The following is a 25,248-nucleotide window of genomic DNA, read 5'->3' on the forward strand; positions in this document are numbered from 1 at the left end:
CTCATAATAGGAGATGATTTGAAGGTCTATTCTTGAGGAACAGTAATGGAAACCATTACTGGGGGAACATGTCAGTACCTTGGGATGGTGGACTTCAAGGGACACATGTCAGTACCTTGGGGTGGTGGACTTCTACTGTCCTGCAGACACATATACAATCTTTTCAAGGGAAATAAACCCCTTATAGTCTTCCGTCCCAATATTTTTATAAAATATTGACTTGGAAACAGAATGCTGTTTCTTAATTTTAAATAAATCTTTCTCAGCGAAGAGGGGGTGTCAGGTTTCGATGCTATCTCAAAATAAATGAATTTCCAAACTGCCAATCTTTAAGGAAATTTTCTCTCTATTCAAGCACAGCAATCTGATCCTGACTCTTTCACGGTCAGTACTGACCTTTGCCCCCCAATCCCTCCCTTTCTGATCCCCAATTCTCTGCTTCTCATTGGCTATCTTCCAAGTCACTTTCCTGATCCCTTCTTCATCAGATCACAGGAATGTCTCCCCCCCTCCCATCTCCAAGGAGACAGAATCTTCAAAGGGATTTAGTAGGCAAAAGTTCAGGCTTCTCCTCTCTTTATTATATGTCAGTGCTGGGATGCTGACAGGGGGATTTTTAATATATCTCACTAAGTACTTCCTGTATATGCCATTACTTCATGCAATCCCCTTGAAATAAAATGAAATAATATCATGACATCTATCACTTGTTCTGAGGCCATGTTCCCTGTGAGCCTTTTGGTTGTTTACGTAATATTCTACTTATGGTGGACACCTGCTGTAAGATTTTCAGGAGAAGAGTGGGAAAAAACTTCACACAGAACAGATGTTCATGTTGGTCCTAAGTTTAGTCTCCTTAAATCTGTATGTACAAATATGCTGTGCTTCTTTTACTTGTATTGCAGGCAACTGCCTTCCCAAACCCATAATATGCAAATTTTGAAGTTACCTAGAAGCTGGATAATGTATATAAACTCCACAGTGTATATGTCATTTTCTTTTATATGTCTATTTTGCAGCTGTCAAAGTTGAATTCCTGATAAGAACAGATGCTTGTTTCGGCCAACTAACTTTTTAAAATTCTCACAGTCTACTTCAGAAAATTTTTGCTAACTACTACAATGCGTGTGACTCATTTTTATTGAGTACAGAAATGCTAGTGTTTGAACACAGTTCTTTTCATGACGCTGCTAACTAATTCATGATTTTTCTTCCTTTGATACCTTTTATAGGTTCATCAGTAACACAGCTGCTTGCCCGTGACCTAGACAATGACCCCCTTGTATTTGGAGTAGTAGGGGAGGAAGCCAGCAGATTCTTTGCAGTGGAAAGCATGACGGGTGTCATTTGGCTCAGACAACCATTAGACAGAGAGGTAACACAGAATGATTTGCATTAAATTGTAATATGTATCAGGACTTGAGCCCTTCTTTCACACTGCATTCAGCACCCAGATGACCTTCAATGACTTTGAAAAGCTAAATAGAATTAGTATTTGGATGGGGGACCATCAGGGAAACCCCAACATTACAGACTGAGTTGAGAAGTAGAAAAAATGTTTTGCTGGAAAGCAAAAATCAAACCACTTCAAGTTTTCCAGAAGAAAATTCTCCTTTTGCCCTCTCTCTCTCTCTCTCTCTCTCTCTCTCTCTTGAATTTTAAAATCATTACAATTTTAATTATAGGCATTATATGTTAATAACAGCATCAAATATATTTGTAACCTACAAATAAAGAAAGGAGAAGAGGGGGAAAGGAGAGATCAAATATTTTGAATGAAATACTAAACTATGTATATTAAAAAATCTACACCCAGTCCTTGATTTATGACAATTGAGAACAAAATTTCAGGTGTAAGTCAGTGTGGTTGTAAGTCAAATCCCCACACGACAAGACCTGATTTCAAGTGGATCGCATGATCATTAAACAACTTCAGCTTCCCCAATGGACATTTTTGACAGAAACTGGCAAAAAAGATTGTAAATCATGATCCCGGGATTGCAGGATGCTACAACTAGTTGCACATAAATTGTGATCATGTGACCATGGGGATGGTGCAACAGTCATAAATGCCAGTAAATATTATAAATAGCTTTTTCCAAGATCATTGTAATTTTGAACATTATTAAAGAAACAGTCATAAGTCAAGGACTACCAGTATCTCTTTTTATTTGTGTTGTGTTCTGTTCTGTTCAGGGAGTTCCTTATACCAGATCAGATTGTTTTTCCAATTGATTTAGATTCTGGGTCTAGATTCTGGATCCAAACTCTGGGCTTTTAAGCTTAGAGAATGGAAACAAAGAATGGATCTTGTAAGATAAACATTATTTGGAATCTAGGTTGACTCCATTTCTATTCTCGTCTATCATTTTCATGTTCCACAATATTATCTCCTTAGATATTATTTTGTTTGTTTGCAGTTATAGCAGGTGAAACAAGATCCTTTCAGCTAGACAGGGGGGAGAGAGAAAGAATGAGAGAAATCTTACGTCCATTTTCAACAAATGGACAATGTCTTCTTTAAGCTTGGCATTTGACTTTCACAAACTGATTCCATGTGTTGACTAAATCCCATATGAGAGCTTCTTCAGTTTTCATTAGTGTTCATGGGAGGAAAGCTTGTATTGTAGTAAAATGTTCTTGGATTTTCCTCCAGAATAAACAGTCAAAGGAAAAAGGGAACATAGATGTCCATACCTAACTCCAGTGACACCACGTGACAAAACATGAGTAGTGACATCATAGTGTCCTTCCATATCATTGGTGGAGAGTCGGTTTCATCATACCATAATGCACATTTCTGCCACCAATAGCCTCCCACCGGCCAGTACGCTCACACAGAGTGGGCCTCCTCAGGGTGCCGTCCGCCAGACAATGTTGGCTGGCGACCCCCAGGGGGAGAGCCTTCTCTGTGGCGGCGCCCACCCTCTGGAACAACCTCCCCCCAGAGATACATACAATAACAGACCTCCGGATTTTTCGTTGGGCCCTGAAAACCCATTTATTTCAACTAGCTGGGCTGGCTTGAGTTAAATTTTAAACTGATTTTAAATTGGAATTGTTTTAATTACGGCCAAAATATTTAATTATTTTAAACAGTTTTTAGATTTTGTATGTCTTGTTTTTACTTTGGCTGTTCACCGCCCTGAGTCCTATATTGGAGAAGGGTGGTATAGAAATTTAAACAAACAAATAAATAAATAAATTACTTCCCTACCTTGCTGTCATATATCTCCATGGGACTGAAACTTGTGGGTTCAGTATCTAGCAGTTTACCACTAACCCGATAATTCCAGACTTTAAAGTAATACATTATTTTCATTTCAGCTATTAGTTGGCTAGTAACCAACAAATCTGTCTCGCTTCACACATCACACAAAGTTATAATAAGTTAATTTGATTTGGTTTAGAGTGATATGTGAACCAGATTACACTGACCTATTGAAAAAAAAAAGAAGCTAGCTATAGTAAACAGTGGTTTAGGTCAAGGGGGAAAGGCATTGTATCTGAATTGAGCCATGATAATAAGCTCCAAGCAATGGACCCAGAAGTGGGGGAAGAAAAAGATAGAAGATCTACATCTGGGGATGACTGACTCATTCTTCTTATAACAATTTTATTGTTGTGCTTGAATTCAACCATTTGAAAAAAGGTCAAACTGCAGAGATGTTAGAAGATTAGATTCCTTTTATCATTTCAGCGTAACATGCTGTAAATGGGCACTTTGATTTTTTACAATTATGTTACCCAATAATATTCAAATTCTTTTGCATTGTGTAAAAGAGCTCCTTAGATCTAGCTACAACATGATGAAAAAGAACTTAATGTTATTTTTTAAAAGCTAAATAACTGTTGTTCATACCGATCCTGCTTTTCACGCCTTACTCATCTAACCTTTAGTGAAAAAGTAGGTACCTTCAGCACTTCCCTACATTAATTAATTTATTCCAATCCCTTTGATATCTAGGTAAAATTATCCTACTATTGCAATCTTGCAGTGAGATTTTCAGTTATTGCCGAGACACTGCTTCATCTTCTTCCCCGGCCACAAAAGCATGTAATTATATTCGGCTCAAATCCAAAGCCTTCTATCAACAGATTACCACTGTGGCATCTCTAATTATATCATTTTTCTTTTCATTTCAGACGAAGTCAGAATTCACAGTTGAATTTTCTGTCAGTGACAGCCAAGGGGTAAGTGTAACGTTTGTTCCATGATTTAAATGGAGACTAGGATAGAGCTGATATAGAGAGGTCACTCTATGGGGAGGAGTGGAAATCTGTCACGATCCCACCCTTTTTCTGAAGGAATCCTCCTAGGGATACAGCAGTGTGATTGTTGTAAGAGGAGCAGGTGGATATCTCAGGCGTTCACTCTTCCTGTACAGCAGTTGATGAAATGGTGTGGAAGCCCCACCATCTGTTTCCCTCTCCATTCACATTAAGAAGTTTAAACTTCAGGGAACAAAGGCAGTTCTGGCCTCTGTTTTCTCTCCTATATGTAAAGCAGAAGCATGGCAGACCATGGGACAACTTGTTGTGTTATATAGATGCTCACACTGTACTCAAGAAATATTGATGCTTAGGTCCGTTAAGTGTAAAGCTGGTGTGATTTACAGATATGGACAGCTTCAAAGCCCCTTGTGAATAAGTCTGGAAATGCTTTGAACAACATCCCTTATATATATGGAATATAGATCTACCTTGGGGATATCCATATTTTAAATAGCCATTTTTCCGCCAGGGCAACAGGGAAATGTAATTTTTTTTAAATTAGAAAAATGTTCAGTTATGGAGAAAGTTCGGACTTTAAAGCAGCGTTTTTGGAGTCTGTTATTTTTGCCTGGTCTTTTGTATAAATAAGTCCATATAGGTCCACAGGTCACAGGGTGGATAAAAATCAATGATTTTTTTAAAAAAATCAAAAAAATCAGATTTTTTTTATTTAAATCGGATTTTTTTGATTTTTATCAAATTTATTTTAATAAAAAACTTTTGGGGTAAAAATCTATCGTAAGATAGTTTTCTATTTAAGATACATAAATAATTTAGTTTATTCAGCATGAAATGGAGCTTAGTTATGTAGCATGAGGCTGTATATTCTGCAACACTGGGACTATCGGTGAGTCAACAGTGGGTCAAAGGAGTAGCAGAGATGACAGTTGCTCTTTAAAAATTATGATTTAAATCGAGTTGATTTAAATCAAGCCTTTTTACTAGTGATTTAAATCATGATTTAAATCGTGATTTAAATCAACTCGATTTAAATCAAATCCACCCTGACAGGTCACCACAAATATGTAAGAATAACTTCAAAACAATCCATTCTAAAAATGAAACATGCTTTCTGCTTTTTCTAGCTACCCTGAAAAAATATGCTGCAGTAGACAGTGTGGCAGTTATTCTAATATAATAATATATAAAGTAAATGTATCATATTTACTACATACCAAAAGACATGAATGGGTGAATTTAATTCAGATGACCAGTGGTGGGTTTCAAAAAATTTTGCTACCAGCTGAATACCACCTCCGCAGATGACCATCAGGTTGACTGCGGGCAAGAATCCCTCAGAAGAAATGGAGTAGCCTTCATAGTCAATAAAAGAGTAGACCAAAAATCAGTGTGCATAAATGTTGAAAACACAAATATGAAGTTCTCTTGCAGCGTACATGCTTCAGTTGTGAATAAAATAATTATGGTTGTATACAGTCTCTCTGCTATAAAGAGAGGATCTTTAATATCAGATGATATCAACTTGGAGGAAGATATACCCCACCCTTTAATAAAAAAAAATACCACACTAGATATATGGATTCCATGATTTATTTCAATTAAGTTACATTTTAAAAATTGAACTTCTGATGCGTTCAAAGAGGGTTAACTCAACTCATCATATTGAAGAAATAATGAATGATATATAGGAATGACGCATACTAGTTTTTGCTAGAAAGTACATTAAGTTGGTTAATATGGAACAACTATCACCATTGCAGTCCCCAAACCTGAAATTGTGGATCCAGCATTCACAACTCAAAAATTCTTTGAGCAGTTAATTAAGGCTCTCATTCATAACTGAAAGGAGTTCAAAATAAGGTTACACTTCCTAGAATCTGATTTTCCTTTTCACACAGAGATAATTTTCCTACAGTAGTAATGCTTATTAACTTTTTCAACTTTTTCCAATATTGTTACCCCTGCAATTGAAGAAATTGTTGCAATTATAGTAAGTTTGTTCCAAATAATTTTGATTGTAGGTGATAAAGGGGTCCGTGAATATTCAAGTTGGAGATGTCAATGACAACACACCAAGATTTCACAATCAACCATACAGCGTCCGCATCCCTGAGGTATGAATTCATTTACCGTTTTGCTTGGAAGAATGCCCATCTTTTCTTTTCCTCAAGGAATGATTTTTTTAATAATTGGAACCTTCTTTAGCTAACTGAAGGATAATGTTTCTCATATATGATCAGGGAACTGTATGTTCTGTCCCTATCCATGGTCTTAAGTGGAGCAAGTGGTAGAGTCGTATTCCTATAAAAATCTGGATCAGTTTTATACTAAGTATAGTATAAAATATATAAATTTTATACTATACTTAATATAGTATATATAAAAGTATATATAAAATATACTAAGTATTGCTTAGCGCATTGTAAGCCGCCCTGAGTCTCCGGAGAAGGGCTGCATATAAATCAAATTAAAAAAAAAAGTAGTCTTACCACAAAATATTATCACATAAACAGGAACCTTCCTGTTTACCGTATTTTTCAGAGTACAAGATGCACCTTTTCCTCCTAAAAAGAGGCTGAAAATCTGGGTGCATCTTATACTCTGAATGTAGCTCCGCCTGGCCTCCCAAACAGAGGTTTCAGAGACTGAAAGAAGCCTCTAAAAGAAGCTTCAGAAAAAAAGCCTCAGAAAGGCTTTTATCTAAAATAATATGGCAAGCAACAAAAGAAGAATCAGTAAAGGTTCTAACCAAACTATGCTAACAAATCTGGAGAATGACAGAATAACCAACAAATCAGAAGAGGTTAATCTACATACCAATACCAAAGAAAGGAGATTGAACAGAGTCCTTCAGAATAAAAGCCTCTGAAAGAAGCTTCAGAAGAAAAGCCTCCAAACAGAGCTTCAGAAAAAAGGCATTTTTTCCCCTGAAGCTCTGTTTTGGAGGGTTTCAGAGGCAGAAAAAAGGCTTTTTCAGAAACGGTCTTTTAGAAGTTTCAGAAGCAGAAAAAAAAAAGCAAGGCACAGAGCTCACAACCAAGGAACCTGTTGCTAAAATTCACCACTGGGAACAGCTGATTGGGGGTATTCTAGGAGGTGATTCACCCACCAATCAGCTTTTGTCTTATTTTCCTCTCTAAAAACTAAGGTGTGTCTTATGCTCCGGTGCGTCTTATACTCTGAAAAATATGGTATTTTCATGCTGCCAAACTGTCTGTGATCTATTTTTCTCACTCAGTCAAAATTTATTTATTTATTTATTTATTTATTTATTTATTTATTTATTTATTTATTTATTTATTTATTTATTTATTTATTGGTTCGATTTATATGCCGCCCTTCTCCGGAGACTCAGGGCAGCTTACAATGCGTTAAGCAATAGCCTTCATACTTTTGTATATACCTGCTTAGTAGGGCATTCTGTAATTACCGAACACTTGTTTGATATATTTTGTAGATCCTATTGTTCATTATGGGTCTTACTCTGAAAATATCTCAAAGTTTTTTTTTAAGGCTACTTACAATTTCCTATTGAATGCAATAGTGTGGTTTTGACTTATATAGTCATTGGCACCCACACTTAAAAAGCAAGAGTAAAAAAAAAAACAACTGTAACAATAGCACATTACCCCCAACAATTTGGGCCCTCATTTTACCGACCTCGGAAGGATGGAAGGCTGAGTCAACTTTGAGCTGGTGAGAATCGAACTGCTGGCAGTTGGCATAATCAGCCTGCAATACTGCATTCTAACCACTGTGCCACGTTGGCTCAATTATAATGGCCATCATTGTGAAAAAAATATACTGGAAATATCATTTTGGTGAGTGTTACAAAAATTTGTTCAAAATACATAAATCCCTGTCCAACAGCTACATTCCTATGGTTCCTTGTGCTATGAAAATAATTATCCAACAGTTTCTCAAGTTTAGAGTAGAGTCTCAGTTTGAATTCCTGGCTTGGAAGGAATGAGAATCAAGGTGATATTTATGTTGTGTTATATCATCACAGGGATAGACAGCTCACTCAGTGCCATTTTTCTCTAACGTGGATTTTTAAGGCTAGCTACCTTTCATCTAAAAATCCTACTTCGCAATAGAAATTCTTCTGTGCATTTATTTTAACATGACACATTGCAGGAAAATAGGTTTTGATCATCATTTATCTTGAAATGGGTCTTTTTTATGTTAAAGGAGGCCATTTTATAATACTTTGTTGATTTTGACCCAAGAATTATATTACACATTTTGCAGAAGGGAATACTCCAATGGACTGATGCATTTGAATTTGTGTATAAAAAATCGTGTTGGTTCACTGGAAGCTGCTAAGTGAAATTTGGGGTTTTATTTGTTTCTAATTCATTTTCAATCTGATGGCATTTGGTGGAAAGGTTTTGGTACAGGAGATATGGGAGATTCCATTCTATACCCTACAACGAGTGTCTCTGCATTTGCGGAGCAGCAGAGGTAGAAGACCTGGCTCACATCCTGTTTGATTGTTGCTTGTATAAGGGGGCGAGAGACAGGTACCTTGCTCCATATGCCAAATGAATGACCCACTGGGATCCCCATATCAAAACAACTTACTTTATGTGCAGCCAGATCCTGAAAATAACATTTAACACAGCACAGTACTTAAACAAAATGGTTTGGTTGAGATCTGCATACGTGGGACTGATTGGGGTAGATTGTAAGGGTGACACCTAAATATGATTTTATGTCATTTTATTCTATTTTATATATTTATGTATTAAATTATATTGTAGCTTCTCTATTTTACCCTACACTTATTTTAAATTGTTTGTATAAGATTTTATTGGCAATATGTGTTTGCACCTTGTGCTTTGATATGGCCTATAGCAGGGGTCAGCAACCCGCTGCTCTGGAGCCGCATGTGGCTCTTTCATCCCTCTGCTGGGGCTCCCTGTTGCTGGTCGGCTCCATAATTGATAGGGTTTTCGGTTAGGACAGGTAGAGGAAAAAGGATGCCGCGCTAGGAGGAGACTATGATGGGGGAACCGGACTTCCGGTCAGCTCCAGAATTGAACGGGGACTTCCGGTTAGGACCTTTGTGGCTCTTGAGTGTTTAAGGTTGCCGATCCCTGGCCTATAGGCTAATCAAAGCTATCATTTTAAACTGTATTTTATTCCAATTTCATTTTAAATCATATCTTATTTCAATTTCATTTTAAATTGTATTTTATCCAATTCCATTTAAAAAAAAAATTTAAATCAGATTTTAGTAATAATTTGTGTCTGGAACTCTGCACTTTGATATGGCCCAAGGGCTAATCAATAAAGTAAACAAATGCTACAAGAGATGTTGGTGATAGTTATCATGGATAGTTATCCATGGATCATTTTTATTGGTCTTTCTCAAGACAGATGAAGTCTACTTCCTCATGGCTACTTTTTCACAAAACTGGAAAAAATGTAGAAAATTGCTATCTAAAAGAAAAATAGAACAAAGTTTTAACAGATTTCTCCTTTGCTACATTTCCATTTTTTAAACTGGTCTATTATTTTTTATGTTTTTGATATAGAAATTGCATTTATATAAAGTTTTGAAATATGAGTTTCTTATTACATAGAAAAGAGTCCAGGAAGACAGAAGAAGAACCTATTTAAATCAGTTAAAAATCTAAAACCACCTCAATTACCTGATTGTATAGAGAAGTGGGAAATAAACCAAATCAATAAATTATTATAACACCCTGTGAATTTAACCAAAATTATTTTTAAATTATTATTAGAATGTTAGCACATCTTAAATCTAAATGACTATATGTATAGTTTACCAACACTGGAATGTAAAATTAATGACTAAAAGCCAAATCAGATGTCACTTTGGAGGTCTACGACAGTAGTTTTATATGTTGCTGTTGGTATTTTGGGTTTATAGATCCTGTAGAAAAACCTGCAGCACCATTTCTATAGTAAGATCAAGGTGCATTTAAACTTTCCCCCTTTTCCCGTTATTACCATTGGAATTGTCTTTTTCTGCAGACCTGTTATGGGGTCCATAAAAGGAAAATGATGAGGCTCCAACCTTAATTGCTCCATCTTCTTGCTAGCATTCCTGATAAGCAGGAGATCTGATTGTAGTTGTCGCAGAATATTTGGTATGGCTTTGAGACAACTTGAACAAATCATTTTAATAGCTTTGTTTTTCTGAATTCTAGGTCCATTAATCAGAGAAAAGGAGACTTTCCGGTTTCTCCTGCTTCTCAGAATTCAGACTTCTTGGTTCTCTATAGTTTAGCATTCCATTGTTGTATCTCCCTGCCTAATATAGATAGATTATTTTGCCATTCAATCAAGCTAATGAGTGAGCAAGCAGGTGAACTTGTATGTGAGAGTGAGACTGTGAAATTGAGCTACCTGTAGTATTTTTAAAAGTAGCAATTATTAAATTATTAATGCTCCATTAATAAATTTACTACTTGACACCCCTTTTTGATTAAACTTGAGTCTTTGCTCTACTTTTTGTGTGTGTAAGAATCCTTCATCAACCTTCTTTGGATAAAATGTGATCCCTGGTGCTTGACTTTATATCAGAAACAGTAAATCCTCTCTTCTAATTATTGTATTTGCTTTTAAAATCATATATTTCCACACTCAAAATACAAAATAACAGACATGGAAGGGTTCTTGTAGTCTTCTAGTCCAATCCCTCATTGAAGCAGGAGAACCTATTCCATTCCAGAAAAATGGCTGTCCAGTCTCTTCTTAAAAGCCTCCAGTGATGGAGTACCCACAATTTCTGAAGGCAAGCTCTTCCACTGGTTAATTGTTCTCACTGCTAGGAAGTTTTTCCTTAATTCTAGATTGCTTCTCTCTTTGTGCAGTTTCCACCCATTGCATCTTGTCCAGCCTTCAGGGGCTTTGGAGAATAGATTGATCCCCTCTTCTCTGACAGCCCCTCAAATATTAAAAGACTACTATCGAGCAGCCACCACATTTTCCAGACTTACAAAGAGAGTATGGCTTAATAAGAAGCTGACGGAACATACAAAGACCCAGGTCTATAGAGCTTACGTCCTGAGCACACTCTTGTACTTCAGTTAGTCGTGGACCCTTTACATACGGCAGGAGAGAAAGTTGAACACCTTTCCTATGCGCTGTCTCCGACGTATTCTTGGCATCGCCTGGCATGACAAAGTTCCGAATAGCGCTGTCTTGGAATGTGCTGGAATTTCTAGTATGTATACACTATTGAAACAGCGATATCTACGCTGGCTTGGGCATGTCGTGAGAATGGCTGATGGTCGGATTCCAGAAGATCTCCTGTATGGAGAATTAGTGCAGGGAAAGCGCCTCAGAGGGAGACCACAGCTGCGATATAAGGATATCTGCAAGAGGGACTTAAAGGCCCTGGGAATGGACATTAACAACTGGGAAACCTTGACCTCCGATCGTTCAGCTTGGAGGCTAAAGACGCAGCATGGCCTTCTCCAATTCGAAGAGACACTTGTTTGGCAGGCTGAGGCACAGAGGCAGTCCCGGAACCAGTGAAATCTGGGGGCTGGGCAGGAGACAGAATGTATCTGCCCTCAGTGTGGAAGGGATGGCCACTCTCAAATTGGCCTTTTTAGTCACACTAGATGCTGTTTTAGGACCTCTTTCCAGAGCACGATACCATAGTCTTTCTTCTTGTTAACCTAGACATATTCAGTTCATGTAACCATATATTTTAGCTTCCAACCCCCTAATTGTCTTTGTTGCTCTCCTCTGCACATTTTCTAAAGTCTCAACATCTTTTTTGTACTATAATGACCCAAAACGGATGCAACATTCCAAATGCAGTATAAAACGGTACTAACACTTCATGGTATCCCTCTATTGAGGCAGCCTAGGACTGTGTTGGGTTTTTTTTGGTCAGCTGCAGCTCAGAATTCTCACATCTTCCTCAGAATTGATGTGGGCTATCCTAATTACCTGATAGCTTGCAATACAAATGCTAATTATACTGTATAGACATTTTTTAGAACTTGTGATGGAATTCGGTGTTGTAAGAAGATGACGCTTAGAACTGCAAGCGCTACATACATTTTCATTCTTCACAATGTAATGAGAGCTCACATTGTCTCAGCTTGCATATTAAGTGTTGTCTGGCAAGGGCAGTATGATGATGTCCCAGAATATCTAATTACAAAGAACACGTTGAAAAGAGAAAAACAGCAGTAGCAACTTCATGTCTTCTTTCCATCTTGTTTATAGTTAACATCAGGCGTGATAATAAATTGTGGCTCTCCAGAATCCTCTAGGAGAACCTTCACAACCTCAACACAACTGTTAATATCTGCCCATTGCAGAACAGAAAAATCTCCTCTTTTTTTTTTTTTTTTGTATATGTGATGATTCTTCTTAGTAGGAATCACTGCTTCCTTTTAAGGGTGACTAGCTAGTCTCGTTGTTATGTGTTTACTTTGAATATACTTTCAATATTAATATTTACTTTGAATATATCCCCACATAAGCGTGACTCAAACAGGGAATAAAATGTAAGTACTTCTATTTTGCCTGAATTAAATTAAATTCATTGATCTTCTTATTGCGCATGTGCACGGCCTTCGGTGCATGCTCTTTACTCGCGCATTACATCCAGGCAGTGGGCGGAGCCTCCCATGGTCGCCACTACCAGTTCTCCTGAACCGGACAGAACCAGGTGAATCCCACTTCTGGATATGACTCTGTATATGAGTTTGAATGAACAGGATGCTGAGTTGGCTAAAAACAAATAATTTGTAGCAAATGTTGATGAACTATTAATGCAGACATTTTTGTTCACAGATAGCAAAGTTATGCATAAATGACAACATTTATATATCCTGGCTTATTAAAAGTGGGCAAATGGAGGAATTTTAAGATATTGATAGTGGGTACTTGTAGTCTGTTGAGATCAATGAAAGTGAAAATGCACATGCCTATTTTGTTACATCAAAGCAGAACTTGGATATGTTAGAAGACATGTAAAAGTAATTAGAAACTGGTTACCTAAGAAGTGAGCGTAGTAAAATAAGAAGGGAGAAAGTTAATGTTGAATGGGTACTGAAAAGATTTGAGTACATAAGTGAGTAATTTTCTTCGTATACTATTCATTGCCTTTAATTTTTTTTCTCTCATATTACCTACTCTTCTTCTACATTTTGTATAGTTTTCTCTCCCTGTATGTACACTAGTGGCCAAAATTGTGGAAACCTTTTGGGAAAAGTGTATTTTTGAGATTTGATGGCTAATAACACCACTTTTGTTTTTTTTTTTGAAGTTTCAAGATAATATGCCACTGCTGGAATGGCCTGGGAATAGCCCAGACCTTAACCCAATTGAAAATCTATGGAGCCGACTAAAGAAACTTTAGCGACCCAGCAATAAAACCCAGTTAATAGAAGCAATCCTTCAATCTTGGTTTCACATTATACCAGCTGCAGAACTAAAAGACTTGGTTCACTCCATGGGAAGACGTTGTAAGGCCGTAATTCATGCTAAAAGTTACCCAACTATTAACTGACATGGTGATAATTTTTGTATATCTCGGTTTTTCTACATGTTTCACTTTTCTTCTTTATACTGTAACTGTTACTCTAATAGCAAATCCTTCATAAAAGTTATTGTATTACATTCTTGATTAAATTATCTTCCCATTGATATATAATTTTATGGTACTACTCCCCCCCAAAAAAGTGGTGTTATTAGCTAGTTTTAGAAAATACGCTTTTCCCAAAAGGCTTCCACTACTGTATGTGTACACTGATGCTGCCATGGATATTTCTTTCGATAAAGCCCACCAAATCTACCCCTCTTGTCTATATTAATCTGTATGATTATTTTAGTAATATCTGAGTAGAGGTTTTTGCTTTAACAAAGTGCAGATTTACAACTCTATGATTCCACGATGAACTGTATAAAAAAAATTAGGGTGGGTGTGGGTGGCAATTGTTTTTGGCATGATGTGCTTAGTGGAATCCCTTCTTGAATGCTGTAATGTCCGCCTTGTTAGTCATCTCTCTTGGGGTTCAATTTGTACAATTAATGAAAGGCAGAGACAAAATTAGTGGAAGTGTTCTGACCTAGGCTTCCTGAGTCAGTAAAACACACGAGTAGTCCCAAAAAACCTCTTTTATTGCAACAGCTGTGAATTCTGTTCATTCACAGATGAGTCCCAAATAGTTGTAAAGAGTCCTTCGGGATAAGGCTGATAATCACCCAACTTTATCTCCCTTGACACGCTGCCAAAGACCTAATTGGCAAAGCCACACTGAGACCAGAATCAAACAGAGCTTCAGACTTTAAACTGAACAGAATTAACAACGTTGCTTCCTGCAAAGGCCCACGTGCCTTTGCTCCTCTTAAGTCTTATGGGAGGGGGCAATCATCTCCAAGCCCTACTCCTGAGTCATCCCTTTTGTTTTAACCGTTCTTGCCTTCTGGCAGCTCTGCACATGCGCGCACTGGGAACAGGCTCCCCCTGTTCCTCTGCCTTGCTGAGGCCCGATTCTGGAGGCTCCAGAGGCATCACGTACCTCCCAGATGGCCCTTTCTCTGCCGCCGATGCAGAGCCCTCGTCTGAGCCTTCCCCAGACTCCAGGACTGGCCCATGTTCCTCCCCAGACTCCTCACTGTCCGACTCTGCTGCCAGCTCTGCAGGCTGCCAGCAGACCACAAAAGGAAGGCATTTCTTCATTGGCTTAGAAGGAATGGGTGATCCATCAGATACACAAAGAGGAAATACACAGAGAGTTCCAAGTTCAAATGATTGATATTCCATTGATATTTCATTGATATTCCAATCAATGAAAACCAAGCCCATGTTTTAGGCTGGATTTAAATGTACACCATGGTGTGGAAAGGACAGGGATTATTCTTCTAGAAGAATGGAGTGAGGAAATTGCTTCTTCCCCCAAAATGCTGAGTTCCCATCTTCCGTCTGGATATGCAATAGATAATAGGCTGAGGTGGGAAATGTTCAAAACAGGCAGCTGTATAGCAAACCCGCCTTGGCACAGACTACTAATTAGCAATATTTGAGGCATTGAAAGCAGCTTTGTTGCTGTTGTTGTTCTTTTGCTTTGACATGAATAATCCTCTCAGTTGCAGCACTTCCAGCGAAAGGGTAGAGCAGTAGGGGAAGGCTATTCAAATTTATTGCAGTTTGGCAGCTGGAACATTGGAAAAAGATGAGTGTAAATAAGTGGAATGTGAAATAAACTTGCCTCCTATAATGCTGATTTAAAATATGCATAACATTGCTTTACCAAGTGGGCTTGTTTAAAGAATGTAAATTATTTAGAATGGAGAGGTTTGAAAAACAGTGAAGCATGATTTTGTGACCAGTACTTAGCCAGCTGCTTGCTGTAGATTTTGCTTTGAAGTGACAGGAGAAAGACTATAGTATATGGTATTTGCATTTTAAGAAATGCAGTATAAGGCAAATAGAGCCAGAGAAGATGAAACGGTAAAAAGCTGGAAGACAATCTAAGCTGGTCTGCAAGAAAAATCAACCAATGCACATGACAGTAGATTATGCTGAAGTTCAAATGCTGAGGCTTACAGATAAACTAGATACTCCATTTTATGTTGGCAATGTAGCTTTATAATGTGATAGTCTTGATAATATTGTTCCTTTCTACACCTAACTCTCAGTGTACACCTAGATCTACACCTAACTCTAGGTGTAGAAAGTGACATTTGTCAGAGTATGAATATTCATAGCTGGAATAGACATGGCAACAGGTCAGCCAATGGGGTCTGTTTGGAAACTGAAACAGTATTTGTATGGGGCCATAAGAGACAGTTTGGAGTCTGGGCGTGGCTTAGACTTGCTGAACTGTATATAAGAATTGGTTTGGCCTCTGTAATGGCTGCTTCTGTACAATATATTTGCCTCTGTATCTCTGTACTCTGTAATGACTTGCTTCTATGAATATTGCTTCTCTGTTCCTGATATTGTATTGCTGAATTCTTCTGTATGGTATTGTATATAAAGAAGTTTCTTATATAATTTGAATCCTGCTGAATGTGTCTGATTGTGAGTGCTGCAACAAACAATTGGCCAGTTCTGCATCTAAACAATCTAAGGGAACCCAAACACAGTGGTACTTTATGATCCATATTAAGATTTCTGGAATAAAGATGAAGGATTCGCTGCCTAATAAAAGTGAGTGGAGAACAGGGGAGAAAGAACAATGTGCTAGAGAGATCTTAACAATGAGCTCTCAAGTACGTTGGCCACAAAGGGGTAAAATTGTATTCTTCCAACTTGGAGGTAGAAGAATCTAAAAAAGTATGAAAATATTGACAATTAAAACAGAATAAATATTAAATTGATATTTTCTTTTTGTGGTATGCTTATTTGCTTCTTAGTCATAAGATGAATCCTGCTAGATCAGTTCAAAGGCTCAATTAGTTCACCATCAGTGGTTGTCCTACAGGAAGCCTAAAGTAGCTTTATGTGTCTTTGATGTTCAGGGGCATATGACATCTGAAACTGGAGTCAAGAATTTGAGAGTTATCTCAGTTTTTCACTTTCCCCTTGAAATGTGTGGGTTCATTGTAGCCACCAGTTGTGGTTATTTATATGACCTGTCCATGTGAACACAACTGATACCAGAAAAATGACTTGCAGAAATTGTGAGAAGGCTGAGAACACAAAAGGTTATCTCAGAAATGGCAATTCAGTTCAGATGGTGAGAAATGCTCCTCAAGAAGACACTGCTTTAATTAACTCACTGTAACTAAGGCTACAGTTTCCCAGGTTCTGAATTTACCCCAGATTAGCATTAAAGGTAAGTCAATGAAATTTATGACAACCTTACTTCCTTGCCAGCTATGTGTACCATGGCTTGCCCATGGTATATTTTTTTTATTAGAGCCAGTCACATGGAAAAAGCTGTCCATCAACCATGCTAAAAACAAAACCCTCCCTCTAATATGCTCAAATTCTTAAGTATTATTGCAGGTATCACTTAGTAGATCTAAATAGGACAGTATACAGTAAATTAGTCAACAAAAATTAATAATATAAAATTATGTTCATGTACTTAAAAATTAGTACATTTGTCTAAATTTGGACTTTAAACATTAGGCAACTTTTTAATCAGCAGGACTCATACTTTTAAATCACCTTTATTTAGTAGAAGGATTTTTGCTTTTGTAAACTAATATAAGAAGACAATGCTAACCATAAAATTGAGTTCTATATATTGAAGTTTTCTTTATCATAAAAATGTTTTCAAGCTACATTGATTGATTCATTAGTTAACCAACAATTGTCAAGTTTTCGTTGACATCTGTAATGGAGATAATTCAGGCTTAGTGGAGGAACTTAGTGGAGGTATTTATGTAGCGAGGCTTACCTGCAAAAAATCATTCAGATCATGTTGTGATTATGAATCCTTGCTTGGTATCATGAATCTTGATGTAATGGACAAAAAGAATAACCTTAAGAAACAAGAGGAAGATCCACAACCAAGACAACATTCAGATAAAAAATCTGAGCCAAGGCAGAAATGTAACCTCAGACATGACATTCCTTAGTACTTATGAATACAAAGGGAAGAAATGCAAAAGCACATTTAGACTTGCAAGATTTTTTTTGCTAAACCTTTTAACAAGTGTTGCATTAACTTGTGTTTCTGGTTTCCAAGTTTGGTCTACCCTGGAGGACTGATACTTGTTCGGTAACTGGGTATAAATCATTTCTTTTATTCTGAGCTTCACATCAAACTACAACATGATAGCCTTCCACTTAATTACAATATGAGCTAGCAAGGAAAAAGTGCATGTATCTGTCCTTGCAGGAAAAGGGCATCTCCCATGCTTTGCATAATCCTGTTCTACAAATAATTATGCACAATTTTTTTTTCTGCACAACTCGTCAAACTCTTAACAAGGCGGTACTGATGCTTTCAACTCTGTAAAGAAAGGGGAAATCCTACTGGAATTGGCAACTTAATACTCCAAGCTGGCCTCGACAGACCTCATTAAGTTCCCATGTATTCATTTCAGGCTAATGGCTGTCATGCTGGCTGCTGTTTGATTTTGTGTAATAGACTTTTATGGCTTTCCAATTTGCTACAACGTGTTTGCCTGTGTCTGTGCAGCTCAGGGCTGCTCCAGTGTGTTAGTCAGGCACCTGTGCACTTGCCATCCTGACCTTCAGGGTTTACCCTTTTCTACTTGATTTTTTTACACCCTGGTTTTCTCTGCCTGATCCACTTCCTCAACAGCTTTCCATTTTCCTACTCTCTATCCTGTGAAGTTCATCTAGGAAGGGGCCCAATGAAGTGAACATTTGAAAGAGGAATTTAGAAATATATTCCTTTCTTTTTTAAAATAAAAGACACCATTGTTTATAGGATCGGGGTTGTATCACTAGATCTTTATTTAAACAATGTTAATTTAATAAGCTTACAAACGCCAAAACAATTACTCCTGTAGTGTAATGTTGTAGCTGTGCACCTTTTCTTTCATAAGCATGCAAGAATGTTTAGACCATGCTACTAACTCTACTAAACACTACTTTTGCAATTAAGAATTAAAATAAATGCAAAGCCCACATGGACATTTGTGTTTAAGGGGGAAGGTTTTGCTTATGGGAAGTCTGAGCTGAATATTTAAATATAATCAGTTGTATGAATCTTTATCTGCTTCACTTGTGTAGTCAAGGTTTGCTTTTTAAACCAGCAAGGTAGTTACATTATATAAGTCTCCAAATTCCAAAGATCATTCACATGAGCACACTTCCACACTTTTCCCCACAACAGTTTCGGAGGGCTGATATAAAAAACCTTCCCTATGAGCTAAGACTGTGTCCCTGTGGGCATGGGGCTATTGAAAATACATTTCACATTCCTGTTTCCCCGAAAATAAGACATCCCCTGATAATAAGCCCAATCGGGCTTTTGAGTGCATGCACTAAAATAAGCTTCCCCCTGAAAATAAGCCCTCCCCAAAAATATTTAAACACAGAGCTGAAAATCAGATAAGATGGCAAGAGGAGCCCCATCTTGCTCCACGTGCCCCAAAATAAGACCTCCCCAAAAATAAGGCCAAGCGCTTATTTCAGGGTTCAAAAAAAATATAAGACAGGGTCTTATTTTCGGGGAAACATGGTATAATGTACCCTCAGGAGCAGGAGTGTCCAGCCTTGGCAACTTTAAGAATTGTGGAGTTCAACTCACATAATTCTTCAGTCAGCCATAAATTGACTTCGACATATCTTAAAGTTGTCAAGGTTGAGAAACACCGCTTTATAGGAATCTTAGCACCCACCTTATAACACCTTATCTAGTAAAGCACCCAGAAAATTATGATCTTTTTTGGTGTTGAGTTATTATTATCAGATCAGTACGTTTTCCTTTCCTTGAATTTTAGCTAAGTTTGGTTATTGTGCCTATAAAGTAACAAACACTCTGGCTGCATCAATGATGAATCTGCTGCCAGGTGTAACCTTCTTATCCTGTTTTGTGTTTTATTCTTATTTTTAACATGTTTTATTTTGAACTCTGGCCTGGGATCAAAATAAACTCTTTTTATCTGCTTCAATATGTCCTCTCACTAATTGCACTGTTTCTATTTCTGTCCATTGTTTAACTGTAAGGGCAAACATCTATTTCAGATAGGTTGATATATTGAGGAATCTCAATAGTATGTTAGTTTTGGACTAGATCTTTTGGACATGTTAGTTTTGGACTAGATCTTGTCTCTCCTACTCTCGAAAGAGTAGAGAACCTATGGTGAACAACCAAAAAATATGCATTTCATAAACCAAAAGAACCAAATAGGATTTTCTTTTCTTCAGAGTAATAAGTAGTAGCCCTCGAACTTTAAAAGGGAAAGACAATCAGTTCTCATAATATCAATTTAATAAAATGAACATTGTCATGTAATAAGCCTTAAAATGGAGGGAACCAAGTAAAATACGTGATTGTCCAAATATAATGTTAAAAAGCAAGGATTATTTAATTTATTTAGCATCTGGCAAAAAAAAAAAAGCAAGGAAATGATGAGCAAAGGAAATAGTTTTCAGCTTTTCTCTATCCTGTGTTTCATCTTCCACCATGGTCTTTAAACTTTACAACCTAATGCCTGGCAGGTTTGCATTTTCAGTGTTTTAATCTAAACTACACTGAAAATTCATCATGAATTGCTGGATATCAATGAATGTGTGTTGTTAAGTTCAGTTGGTTTGCAGTGTGTGTGTTGCAGTTAATTTACAGTGTGTGTGCAATTAATTTACAGTGTGTGTGCAATTAATTTACAGTGTTTGTGTGTGTGTCGGGTGGGCTGCTGGAGGTTCGCAGGGGTTCTGGAGAACCTCTAGCTAAGATTCTGTGCAGTTCGGAGAACCCACAAATCCCACTCGCAGGATGTGTGCAGAGGCTCGCGGAGGGCGAAAAATGGGCCTACCGGAAGTTTGGGAAGGCCATTTCTGGCATCCAGAGGGCCTCTGGAGCCTGGGGAGGCCATTTTCGCCCTCCCAGAGGCTCAAGGAAACCCTCTGGAGCCTGAGGAGTGCAAAAACGCTCCCCTGCTGTGGTGCAGGAGGCTGACTAGGCCATGCCCACCATTGCCATGCCCACCCAGCAACAGGGCAGAGAACCCCTTGCTAAAATTTTTGAAGCCCATCTCTGGTGTGCATGCACAGACAAACTCCATGGTTAGTATAATGTTTCATTCCATCACCTTCCATTTTCATATACGTTGCCTTGCGCTTATCTGTGGTCAGATATGTTGCTCTTAAACCATACAATTTTAGAATTTTATTCTCTTGTAATTTTTGTTTGGGTGTGTGTGTGTAAATCTGCACAGCATATCTTTCTACTTTTAGGTTTAACTGCATTGCTGCTCACTAGGCCTCCACTTCTAAATCAGGTTTGCATGTGCACATGTTCAGTTTGAAACAAGACTGAAGATAGCGTTGGAAAAGACCCCGGTTTTCAATCCTAACCAGGATTTAAATCCTACCCCAATCAGCATAAACAGGCTGAAGTAGATGTATCAGGAAAGCAGACCCAAGTGTGTGCTTTCCATCTTTGAAATTGACATGGAAAGGAAAAGTTGGATATTATGTGGCACGGGAAACAACTATAGCAAAGTCCAACAGTGAAGTATCTCAGTGTGACACTCGACAGGATGCTCTCTTTCAAGCAGCATTGCCTGAACACTAAGGCTAAAGTCAATTTGAGGAACAATATCATCAGGAAATTAATAAGCTGCACATGGGAGAGCTCAACCATCTATGTTGCACACATTAGCTTTGGCCTCAAGTGTCTCTGCAGCAGAGAGTGCTGCTCCAGTGTAGGGCACATCAAGTTGATATCACTGTTGTGGCCTGCCAGCTGTCAGCAGAGCTGGCAACAGATTTGGATGATGAGGAGGTTGGGGAGGAACTTGGGCCAGTTCTGGAGTCTGGGGAAGGCTCTGATGGATGCTTTGCATTGGACGCAGAGACAGAGCCAGGGCCATCTGATATTTCCCAGCCACCGGAGAGGCAGCTGCCTTTGGAGGCTGATATGAGTGAGGAGGAAGAACAGCTGGGGCCTGCTCCAGGTGCACGTATGCGCAGAACAGTTAGGAGAGGTGAACAATGGAGGACAAGGAGTTGACTCGGGAAGCAAAGCACACATGGATGCTGAATGGCACCTCCCAGGTTGGAGAAATAAATAGAAGGAAAGGAGAATAGTTGTCAAAGGAGACCACTGTTCATATTTCGGAAGATTTTGCTCATTGCGTTTCATGCATCAAAGACTACTTGCCAGAACTTCATTTGCTGCCTTTCAGCTGGGAGCTCACAGCCTTACAATAATCACAAGGAACTGATAAGGTCTGTTGCTGCATTTAACTCCTTGCAGGACTCTTACTTGGACTTTTCGGTTGGTGAATGCCATTAATTCACAAGAGGTAAATAAAGAGGGGTTTTTCGTGACAAGGAGTCTGTTTCTTGCTTCTGCTAAGGCTGGGTCAGAACAATTGCCGCCAATGAGGTGAGAGGATGTCTCAAACCTACACCAATTGAGAAAATATTTCCTCTTGCTGGAAAGAGAACTAAGCAAGAGAGTGATCCTCAACATCCTCTGAATGTACATGAACCCCAAGCCCGCCAACTCAGATCTAGGAATAGCTTTATGGTAAGAAAAACCTTCTTGAGGATACACAAATCGAAAATTAAGAACAAAATTAAAAGATGGAGGAAAGGGACCATCGAGCAAGGAATAATATTAAAGGAGGACATGGCTGAAGGATTTGACCTCCCTTTTACTATTTGGAGAACCCTGGATAGGTTGAGAGTTGGAGTGTCTAAATGAAAAACTAATATGCTCAAGTGGAGGCTCTTAGCGGATTAATAACATACTATGTGAACGTGGAGAGAGACAGAGCCCAGTCCATTTACTGGTATGTCTGCTACTACCAGAAACGTACCAATAATGACTTATATTTGGCTAATGACAAAGCCAAGAAGGTGGCTTCATTGTGGCAGTTTGAAGTTTGATCTAAACACCGAAGAAGATCAGAATGTAGCCCAATGTAAGGCAATTTCCTGCATTTTACTGTGGGATCTGCGATGATTGCCGACACGAATGGAACAGGATCCTGAACTAGCAATACTATAGCTTATTCTTTCTAGCTGTTTATGTTTTAATTCAAAATGATAAAATATTACAAATTTATGATAATCATCTTTTTCTATAATTGACTCACTCTAAACATGTGTCATTTTTCCAGTTATTTTCACTACCCTAATTTATTCCATCCTCCCGTATCATCAACACATTTTAACTTTCTTGGAAAAATTATCAGATGACATTTCTTTTTATCAGGGAATAGATCAGTGATGGCGGACCTTTTCAGCACCGAGTACCCAAACTGGAGTGCGCGCCACAGCCCCGGAAACTCCAAGACCAACTGGTCTTCTGGTTTCCGGTATATGCATGTGCGCCAGCCAGCTGGTCTTCATGTGTGCCTGTGCACATGTGTGTGCCGGAGCACCGGAAACCTGAAGACCAGGTGCTGGTGTGTGCATGCGCACCAGCCAGCTGGTCCGTGGGTTTCCGGGGCTCTGGCATGTGCGAAGATCAGCTGCGTGCCGGAAACCAGAAAAGCAGGTGGCAACAGCGTGTGTGCCCACAGAGAGGGCTTTGCGTGCCACATCTAGCACACGTGCCATAGGTTCACCATCACGGGAATAGATTCACAGGGAAAGCACGGAGACCTTCGCTGTAATTAAAATTATTATTTTATTTTAATGACAATAATGTTCATAATTATATCCATTTCCCTGCTGGTTTAGCCTTGGGAGTCTTCAGAGACCAATATAATTCAATTGGAATGGCCACGTAATAAATAAAGAAGCAATCGGAATGCACGTTACATTTCAGTCCAGCTAAATTAGCGGTTTAGTTGTAGATTTCTGGCCACGTCTTCCTTGTCCCACTTTTAAATAAAGATCATTTAAACCGAAAGCACTGGGAACGACTGTGATGGGAAAATTCTTTCTTCTAACATAGTTCTTTGTGTCAGTCTGAACGCTATCTGGCTCCCCTTTCTTTTTGTATCCTTCCAGGGGCACTTAAATGGAGCACTTAAATATCTGGAGCTTCACCAACTATTTATGGTGATTAATTTTTTCTTACAACCTTTTTCTTAATAAGCCGTCTCATCTAATATGCTGTGGCTAGCTGTAATATGCAGCAAGTGTATACTCCATAGAGGGCTGCTGCCATTTGCAAATCTCAGATAACATGCAATCACATTTATATAATCCGTATATTTGGAAATGCCTTTTATTTATACTTAAACTTAAAAATAAAGAAAATGAACTAAAAGTTAAATGAAATAGCCCCAGAGCACCCATCAACAGGGCCATAATTTCATCATCTGCAGCTGTGGTTAAAAACGTACTCCAAATTAATCCCAAATTCTTTGAAAATTCTCATCTTTCTTTTGCAAAGATGAATAAGCTATCTGATACTACATTTTTTATTGGGTAAACCTAGTGACATCCCTGAATTAATCTTTCCTGCCTGAAAATATGTTTTACTGACAATATTTATGTGGATAAAACTTCATCATATAGTCATTGTAAAGATTTGGTGCCAGCAGTAAATTCAGTTCGATAGCTGTCATTAATTTTATACACATATTACCCAGGAACTTGGGTTTGATGGTAATTTTTTTTAATTCTCTGATTCAGTGCTTTGGCAATACAAAGTTGATCCATTGCCCCACTATTACTGGTTAAAATCTATTATCATTATTATTTTAATATAAATCTTAGTCCTTCAAGCCTAACCTCCTTAAATAGATATCACACTTCATTCTCTTACAGCCAATAAATCTCTCAGAGTGTTTTTATTTGTGCACTGTGAACAATCCTAAGAATACAATGTTGTAACCTTTATGTCTGTTAGCTCCACAAATCTTGTTTGTCACAGCAAGTTTGGTTTGGTTTTGTTTAAGCCTCAGCTTCTTACCTCCTTCTTACCTCCTAGAGCAGGAGTGTCAAACTTGATTACATTGAGGGCAGCATCAGGGTTGTGTTTGACCATGGGTATGTGTGTGTGTGGCGGGGGGGCGTGGCCAGCTCGACATAACTTGTGTTGGGGGGCCCTGTGGTGGCCCGAGCGCTCTGTCAGCGAAAACAGGCTCCTGAGTTCTGTTTTGGGCTGCCACAGCCTCCTGCAACTCTCTGCCAATGCACATGCAGCCCTCCCAAGTTCTGTTTTCACTTGCAGAGGGTTGCAGGAGGCCGTGGCAGCTGAGAACAGAGCTCAGAAGCCCATTTTTGCTGGCCAGTCCTTCGCTGTTTCCAGGGCGGCCCCGCAGGCCAGATCTAAGTACCCTGCAGGCCAGATCTGGCCCCCGGGCCTTGAATTTGATTCCCTTGTTCCTGCGAATCCCTTGGACTGCAAAGTGATCAAACCGATCAGTCCTAGAGGAGATCAACCCTAACTCCTCTTTAGAAGGCCAGATCCTGAAGATGAAACTCAAATTCTTTGGCCACCTAATGAGAAG

At 38.4% G+C, this 25,248-nt stretch overlaps 1 protein-coding gene across 1 annotated transcript in view; it reads left to right on the forward strand.

Moving 5' to 3' along the window:
• CDH23 (cadherin related 23) overlaps positions 1–25,248 on the forward strand; it is a 635,835-nt gene that overhangs the window by 117,973 nt on the left and 492,614 nt on the right. Inside the window, exons 4-6 of the mRNA XM_087872188.1 lie at positions 1,233–1,375; positions 4,147–4,194; positions 6,258–6,350. Of these exons, the coding sequence (XP_087728314.1) occupies positions 1,233–1,375; positions 4,147–4,194; positions 6,258–6,350 (284 nt within the window). The remainder of the gene's footprint in view (positions 1–1,232; positions 1,376–4,146; positions 4,195–6,257; positions 6,351–25,248) is intronic.

Source organism: Pantherophis guttatus, chromosome 6 (genome assembly GCF_059756535.1).
Source record: "Pantherophis guttatus breed Tessera chromosome 6, ASM5975653v1, whole genome shotgun sequence".
NCBI lineage: Eukaryota > Metazoa > Chordata > Lepidosauria > Squamata > Colubridae > Pantherophis > Pantherophis guttatus.